Genomic DNA, 8,987 nt, shown 5'->3' on the forward strand with positions numbered 1-8,987 from the left:
TAAAAAAGGTCTCAACCAGCTTTGTTTGTTTTCCCTATTCGTATAAGAGAAGATTGAGTTACATTGGAAGCTTTAAACAAGGTGTTTACAGTGACATATTTTATACCTTGCTTGGTCCATAATTACAAAAAAAAAAAAAAAAAAAAATTCTTAAAAACCCATACACAAAACCAAATTATACCATAGGGACCTCAAATACAACATACCAGTTTGCCCACCAGCTGTGGTGATAGCAGCTGCTCCTGTTGAAGGTTCTGGAGGTAGAGCTGTAGGGGTCACCACCCGTGCAGTTGTTACCACAGCAGCCGTGCTTCCACAGGGAGTGATTGGAATTGAAGCCTGCACAACGACTTTTGCTTTGAAGACACCGGGTGCGATGTATGTATGGGTGACTGCGGTGTTCCGGGTAATAAATGTGCCACTCTGATCTCCAAAATCCCAGGAGAATGAGATATCAGCTGCTTGGAGATAGCTACTTGGGTCATGAACTGCTACCGAGAAGGACACCGCTCTGTTTTGGATAAAGCGCTGGTCCTCCTGGTCCAGATCAAGAACTTGAGAGATGGATACAGAAACTGGTATCTGATCTGTGTGATAAAAGATATAAAATAGTAAACATGAAAAATGTACAAAGGGTCTATGTTGTATTTCCAACAAGCTATTGTAAGGAATGAAACACGGGTATACAACGGAGTCTAAACTCCTTTAGATTACTAAAGTTGTACTGCTACATGCCTGGTTAGGTTTTCCCCATTTATAGGATGCTGTAAGATTGTGCTTTACAGCTCAAAGTTTACTCACCTAAAAATACAGTTTTAACTCAATATAATCATTTTAATTATTATTAAGAAAGGCCTTGTCCACAGCTACATGACTACTTCAAGTAGAACCTAAACAAACTCTGTTCCAACCTTTAATTTATTTTTCCCCCCAAAGGCAGATATGCCCGCTTCACAAAAGGAAGCAAGCATGAAACCCTAGCGGATTTAAAGTTGTAGGTTTATCCCCACACCAGGCTATTAAAGTAAATGTATTTATCCATAAAATAAAAGCCTTTATATCCTGAAGCTCACAGACTTTTTATGTGGATATTCACTTTCTTTCGAATACCCTAGCTGGTGTGGCAAACAATGATAATGCTTCATAAATCTGAACTTCTGGACAATTTCCTATGTTCCAAAACAGTTCATACCCGCCATAAGTATTTCAAGAAAACATTTATCTTTTGTAGAAAATTCCCAATAGTACAAATATACTTACCGGTGATTACAAACTGAGAGGAGGTGCTGCCAATGGGTATAAACTTTTGTCGCCCACGATAATGGTACACAACCACTTCCATTGTATATGAGCCCAGGGGAATGCCATCTGTATCCACTGTTAAATTGGAGGATGGGCCATCTACTACCTGCCAGTACTTTCCTACAGATAGGAGGGGGGAGCCCACAAAACATTTGTTAGTTAGGTGGAAAAAGAAAGGAGAGAATATAGAATAAACGTATGGTTTCTTACCCCATGCTTGCCAAACATAGACAAACTTGCTGCGCCTTTTCTCAGAATCTCGTGGGAATGGGCTACCATCTGGAAAAGTGCACTCAGAACCTTCTGTCCCCTCATCAGGGTAAACTGGATCCCAGGTACCTACATTAGAAAGGCAATATTAGTTAAAGTCTGTGTGTGGTTACAATTTTACTGTATGTTAAAAAAAAACTCAAGGGATAACAGTTTTGAACAAAAGGGTTTGTTGACAATTAAGGAGGTAATCAGACCCCCAGTCACAAAGATTTCAGTTTTGAAAAATGCCAAATTAGGAAATACACTTGGATTAGGCAGATGAAATCTTATTCCATTTCCAGAATACTGTCCCAGTGACCTGCTGTAATAGACTTACATCTGCAATGGGTGCTCAAAGTCAGTAAGGAAGAGATTCCCAGCACTTAGAATAAATGCTAAACTTTTACATCATTTGTCTCAAATCACCTTTACCTGGGTAAAGAATGTCCCAATTTCTGAGAAAGTTCTCCATGTATATCTAGCATTATTTCTATCTATATCTAGTATGCATGCACATTCAATTGAACTTGTCCCTGTCACATTGAAGAAGTTGTGCCAAAACATTACAGAAGTCTAGTTGAGTGACCAATATTAGGCAATTTTCAGATTTGAAAATAACGCCAAGTTTTGGCACCCCCCTCCCCTATCATCTTGGCCAGAAGATTGATCAGCATATACATTGCTGAAAAAAAAATTACACAACTGAGGTTTATAGTTCACCCAACATTTTGATGCAAGATTCAGAATGTAATGGTCAAAAATAGCAGCCATTTGCAGAAAGCTCTGTATTTGTGAAGTTGAAAACTCCATGATTGTTTAGAGAACAAAATACCCCCCACAAAAAAAAAAATAAAAAAAAAAATTTATAGGTTTATTTATACTTGCCATTGTCAGTGCGGTTTTGGTTCCAAACAACTTGTCCATCAGGCAGCACTGTCTGATTCTGTGGGAAGTTTAACTGCATGAAGAAGGTGGCTTTGGCACCAGTCAAGGTTGGTGCATCGTTCTGTAGACTGAAAGTCACTTGACCTCCTAAATGTAAAAAAGACAGTTAAGGCAAGCTGTACTGCATGTTAAACTAAAATTTGGCTTGCGTGATGTACCATGATGAAAATGCCCATAAAAAACAAAAAAAAAAAAAGCATATTTGATACATCTTATCAGTGGTATAAATCGCACAATGAAGCAGATATAATAAATTGATTAAAGTCTGCTGTCTCACCATTCCAGCAGTCCCTTTTCTGGGCTTCACTTCCTTTCCAGATGGGGTACATTTGACTATTCCATGATCTGAAAGGAGGGCGCTTGTTACTCTGCACATCTGGTTTGCTTTGCTGAACCTTACTTCGAGATCCTGTAATATGCAATATATTTAGTGTTATGTACTCAATTTCATCTTTAGACAGGTGTATTTTTTGAGACATATCAATTAATTTCCAGTTCAATACCACATGCAAAAATACACAAATTCCATTCATTGGAAAAGAAATTAATAAATATTGTAACGACCCCCCCCCCCCACCCCCATCAGACTTAGTAGAGCCCCTGGAATCAAGCATGTGATGTGCATACTGGAGTCGTGCTGAGGGGCTCTAGGCAGAGATGGATCACACGGCCAGTCAATCCCTCTTGGAATTCTACATGTGACACTCAGCTGAGGCATTTGACCTGATGCTGCCTGGGAACAGTAGAGATGATAGCACTGCCAGCCAACCCCACACGACCAAGCAGGGAATAGGTTACTCCAATTAGAGATTCTGCGTTAAGATTTGACCAATAAATAGGTGCACAAACTTAAAACCATCAGCAAATTGAGACAATAGTGGTGGTAGGAAATATAGATAACTTTGCAAAACTGATGGAACTTCTCCAAAAGTTAACCAGATAGAAGGGAATTAAAGTATCACATTTAATAAATTCTTGAAAGAAGAAGTCTAAACCTGACGATTACTGAAAAGGGTCACGCTCCAGTATATAGCTTGTCATGACAAAAACAATTTCTACTTTTACCAAGTTGATCAGGACATCAGAGTATGACTATTTTCTGTGGCAATCATACACCTTCATATGGTATTGGACCCCTTTATGGAACAATACAATCTTAACTTTTCAAGCCTTGCCGACCATTGAATAAACAATGTATATACAATATATGTACTACAGGCCAGTGGCAACAGCATTTAGTGGTATATGGGGTGAACTATTGGACAGCTTCCATATTCTGGAAGCATCATTGTTGTACTGTGTAAATATTGTATAAGAATGAGTAAAGAGCAAGATGACTGGAAATGATTGGTTTGCCAAAGCCCGGTCTCCGTTGATCAACCAGAGATGGCCTTAAAATATGTACGTCAAACCCTGAAGGACAATCTTCGGTGTGTCTGGGGAGGGGAGGTTGGGAGTTCCTACCGGGAGACTACCAAGGACTTCCAACCAGGAGATTGTACGTATAAGGAATCTAATTTGCAAATGTAGAACAAGAACCTCAAAAAGGACAGCGTGAAGAGTTGTAACCCATGTTTTGAGCGGACAGACCAGTTTTATTTATACACACCACTATTGGCCATGAAGATTTCATGTACATGCCCTACAAAGGGGGCAGTCATTCTGCATGTTACAGAAACTGTCTATGATGTTCTACAAAATGGTAACGTTTTAGTGTGCACATTATTCCCCATTCATTTTGTGAGGATTTACCTTTTAATTTAGGTGTATTCACCTCCACTGACTTGAATACCTTTTATCAGTGTTCTCAACTATAGAAAACTCTAACTATAAAAATACTATGTATAAGGTACTTTATAAACACGTACATATAAGGTATATTTAACAAAACCAGGAGGCATAAAACACTATGGTAAATGTTACCAAAGCTATTTGATATTTGTAGCTGCTGGAAGATAGAAACCTGCAATGTTTAGGAGTTATTGATAGCTATACTCACTGTTCTGAGCCTCTATCCCAGCAAACAGCATCCAGAGAACGGGCAGACTCCAAGCTCCTCGCATCATGCCTTGTTCAATCACCCATTTACCTTCCAACCAAGTCTCAAGCAAAGTGAACGAAACAATGCAAATCCCTGTTAAAATATCCAACAGGCACTTATTAGCATAGTCACACCTCTTTAACATGACATTACAAGAATTAATACATTCCAATTCATCTCATAAGCCACACTACACAGTGGACAGTCAACCCCCAGGCAAAGTATTCCATGTGATTTTCTCCATGATCATGTGTAAACCAAAAGACCAATTCAAAAAAAATACTTTATACAACTTGTGGAAGTTCCATACTCAGGTGCAATGTTTTAGACCACTAATAGATGGTCAGATGGGACAACTGGCCACATGCATGTTTGTACACTTTCAGAGCAACCATCACAACCTCACCTTACCAGGTAGCCATTGATGGAAAGATGCCAAATAGGATACATCAAATAACTTGCCTGTCATTAATACATTAGGTTACTGACACAAGACAAGTAACAGCCAAGGGGTCTTAGATTGTAAGCTCCGGGCAGGGTCCTCACCTCCTCCTGTCTCATGATTTGTATCAGTCAGTCATTTGCTTCCCCTATTTAATGAATAGCACTGTGTAGTATGTTGGTTCTAAACAAATACTGGTAAGTTAGAACAAAGAAGTGAAGTTTCAATGACTACAGATAACTAGAAATCATTAGTGTCCAACACCACTGCATAGTAGAAGCCAACACACACATGAGTTTGATTGAGGATAACATGCAATGAACAGCCCATTAATAGGAAACAGGCCATTTTAACACACATCACATTGATTTATGATGCTTTGCAGTGCCTTACCACATACTAGAGAGTCATTACATTGCTGACAAAAAAATTATGGTATTTCATCTATGTATTTTAGTAGTTTGTCCAATGTGCCATCTTTATTTAGTGTACCTATAAATAGTTTACCATAACAACCTAAATGTATGAAACACATATTGCAAAAGCTTCAATAGGAAAGTCAGAAGCACAAAAGCAAAGTTATTAGACAGGGAGCATAAATAGTCAATTAGAAAAGGACAGTAAAAAAATGCTTTAAAGAAAACATTTCAAACTAAAACTTTTGCATAATGCCAACAAGCCAAAAGCATTGCAACTATTACACAGAACACACATGTGTATGAAAATAAACCTATTGTATCAGGTTTGAAATCCAAAGAGACCAGTCACCTGACCATGACACCTTAAATACAAAGAGGCATTAGAAATACATTTACTGGTACCACATAGAAAAACAAATTATTCGACAAGACATACTCAACAAAAAGCTTTTACCCTTTTCCTCCACTACTTACCCTACTGCAGCCTACACAATCTCATCTGAAGTGTCTGATTTATAGTCAGGCCCCAAATCCCAGCCCAGCCTCACCTGCTCATTTACACTTCATTAGACTGGACTGCTAATGAAAGGCTCTGGTGCTGCGCACAGGTCACATGGTTCCTTTCATGTTGCTGAACTGTGACCTGCTTGCACGTATAATCTCTGGACTTCATTCTTTTATCTTCATAGAAATGGAAATAAAGCAAAATATTATATATATAACTTGCTTAAAAAAAGATAACTGTTAAAGCATAGTCCCAGCATACCACTATGGTACCGCTGATGGTACCTAATGATTTGTGGACAGGATTACAAGTTTTGGACAAGGAATTGTCCTTTTTATTGTTTGTGTACTACTTATGCCTTTAAATCTCTTGCACATTGTTGTTTTTTTTTTTTTTTTTTTTTGGGGGGGGTTGGGGGGGGGGGGGATTCATATCCATTTTTGTATTCTTTTATGCATGTATTTCATGTATTTTTATCTATCTATACATATTATTATATTTTGTTAGTTGATTTCCAGAAATAAGGCTAAATACACTGATAAAAGACATATATAGGCGTTAACTTGGGTGGTACCCAGGTCTCTTTATCTGGGTCTGTATGAAATGCTCTGCCCTGACACCTCTGAAATAAGGATGGAGTAGCTTGTTTTGCAGTATTTATCAATAGTATTCCCTTATGTAGACTCTGGATTCTGCAATGTCATGAATGCAGCTCGATTTATCTATTCCTGCCACTACTGCTTTTCTTAGAAAATCTCTATGCTGTAGCAATCAGAATTTAACTCTAAGTCTAGGTAAAAGTCATTATGAATGAGCGATTTCATAAATATGTCAACAACTTGTTTGTAGAGCATGGCAAACTGCTGTACTGACTATAGACAGGATTGTGTACATTGCGTATCTGTCAACTATTAGCCATGCACACCGGGCTCATGGTTCTGTGAGGATGAATGAAAAAATTACCCAAGTTGAATCACAAAAAACATTGCAGATCATCATTTTTAATTAATTGGCCAGGTGTCAAATAATCAATTATCTGTTGTAGAATGGGAATTGTTAGCCAGACAGGTATCCTCATCGAAATGTTTCTTCTCACCTCTTTTGTGGTGACTACTTGTTTGATTTTCTATCACTGTCCCACTGGCAATGGTTACAAGGACAAAGAGAGAGTAAATCCACCCAGTGAAGGCGTATGCCAGCGCTGCATATTATGTTGGCGCTATATAAATCCTGTTTATTAATAATATTAATATTATTATTAATAATGCATTAAAATAGACAGATGGACAAAAATATTTTGGCTCCTATTAACCTTTATTAAAACCTCTCCCTGACTTTTTTGCATTTTTTTTTCTACTCTAGTTCTAATCTTTGTTATAGTGTAAACCCTTAGTGCACAACAATGTGTTTAGCTGTGCTGTTTGCCTTAAACACTAGCATGCATAGCCACAGCTGATGTAATGCTCACTGTCAGGAAAAGTTTGTTTTTTAGGTCTGTGCAAGGAAAATTCCCATTCTGCTCAGCATGTAAACACATTCACCGGTGACTCTGTAGCATCCCTTGTATCTGGCCTATGTATGAATTACTGAGGGGCCGAAGCTTCCAATGTGTGTACGGGGCAGAATTACATATGTATGGGAGGAGGGGGTCAGCATTATGTGTGTATGGGAGGGGGACTATCAAGGAGTACAATGGTTGGTAGGGTATCATGGGGCTGAATTGTATGTAAGGGTGAGGAGAGGGCATAGGGAGCTTTTCAGTCACAAAATGATGCTTTTTTCCCCCCAATAATACAATCTCAGCTCTTCACACACTTTTAGGAAGATAGCCACCACAGGTTTTTACCTGTAAAAGGAAACACAAATAGAAGAAAGATCTTTGTTTGTATCAAGCAACTTTGCAAAGTTCTGAATTAGCGAGATGTGGAATAAAAATAAATGGGTCCAATGGTACTTTAGATTTAGAACAGGATTTCTATAGCACCAACATATTACACAGCACTGTACAATAAATAGGGTTGTAAATGACAGACACAGTGACACAGGAGGAGAGGATCCTGCCCAGAAGAGCTCACAATCTAAGAGGTGGGGTAGCAGCAATCCTGGGGGACATAATTTGGCATTGCTGTTGGAGTGCAAAGTGACATTTCCCCACCATCTTGTAGTGGATTCTGTATGGCTGATTTTAGGAAGCTCCGTTGTTCTTTATATACACACAGAACAAACATAAAATGCTGGCAGGAAATCTCCCAGTACAGAGGACAGACGTGTGAATAATGTCCGGGGTTTCTCTGTATGGCGTACACAGCACAGACATGTACAAAGTACACACAGGACAGCCATAGATGAGTTTTAGGAATCCTCCCAGGCATGGGGCTGGTGTTAGGCCACGTCTACATGGACTTTAATGTTAGAAATGCCCATACAACTTTTGTATGTGTTGTGTTAATAAAGACTTTTTAAACCAATGTATGTGGCAGATATATACCTGGAGAAATGTCCATAAATGCCCCATTCATTCCAACAGGAGTATATAGAGCATGTATAATCATTCTCCAGTGTTATTAAGCATATATTGGGTGTTTTAACTTTCCAAACACTACAAGTTTGTTTTTAATAAACATTTTATTGAGAAATAAAAAATAACAAGATTATAAATGAACAATCAAAAAAAAGTGATTAATAGAGGTTAGAAGGAAAGGAATAAGAGAAGGATTAGGAATACACTTTGGTATGGGCTTATTGCAATGTATGGAAATGTAAAACATTGGGAAACAACCCACAGACATTGCCCCAGGGTGAGGAAGTCTGGATGGCTCTGAGCCTCCATGGACAGAATAGGAGGGGGCTGGAATGCCATTCATGTGGAGCCCCTCTTTTTTTATATTGGCACAGGGGCCCCACTTTATCTAAAAACAATCCACTCCTATAGTGTATGGAGAGTCTCAGGAAATCTCTGTACACACAGGACAGCCAGGTAGGAGAGGTCTCAGGAAGCTCCCTGTAGATGTCAGGCTATGAGTAGCAAATGTCATGAAGCCTCCCAGCCACTTATGAGGGGCCCCCGGGACACAGCCACGT

At 38.8% G+C, this 8,987-nt stretch overlaps 1 protein-coding gene across 1 annotated transcript in view; it reads right to left on the reverse strand.

Annotated features, from left to right (window-relative positions):
* Positions 1 to 4,633, reverse strand: part of PMEL (premelanosome protein) — a 9,049-nt gene extending 4,416 nt beyond the window's left edge. Inside the window, exons 1-6 of the mRNA XM_072398950.1 lie at positions 4,499 to 4,633; positions 2,777 to 2,908; positions 2,440 to 2,586; positions 1,513 to 1,641; positions 1,261 to 1,422; positions 207 to 587 (exon numbers count right to left, since the gene is read on the reverse strand). Coding sequence (XP_072255051.1) covers positions 207 to 587; positions 1,261 to 1,422; positions 1,513 to 1,641; positions 2,440 to 2,586; positions 2,777 to 2,908; positions 4,499 to 4,565 — 1,018 coding nt within the window. The 5' untranslated portion in view covers positions 4,566 to 4,633. The remainder of the gene's footprint in view (positions 1 to 206; positions 588 to 1,260; positions 1,423 to 1,512; positions 1,642 to 2,439; positions 2,587 to 2,776; positions 2,909 to 4,498) is intronic.
* Positions 4,634 to 8,987: the final 4,354 nt, after the last annotated feature.

The sequence above is a fragment of the Pyxicephalus adspersus genome, chromosome 1, assembly GCF_032062135.1.
Source record: "Pyxicephalus adspersus chromosome 1, UCB_Pads_2.0, whole genome shotgun sequence".
NCBI lineage: Eukaryota > Metazoa > Chordata > Amphibia > Anura > Pyxicephalidae > Pyxicephalus > Pyxicephalus adspersus.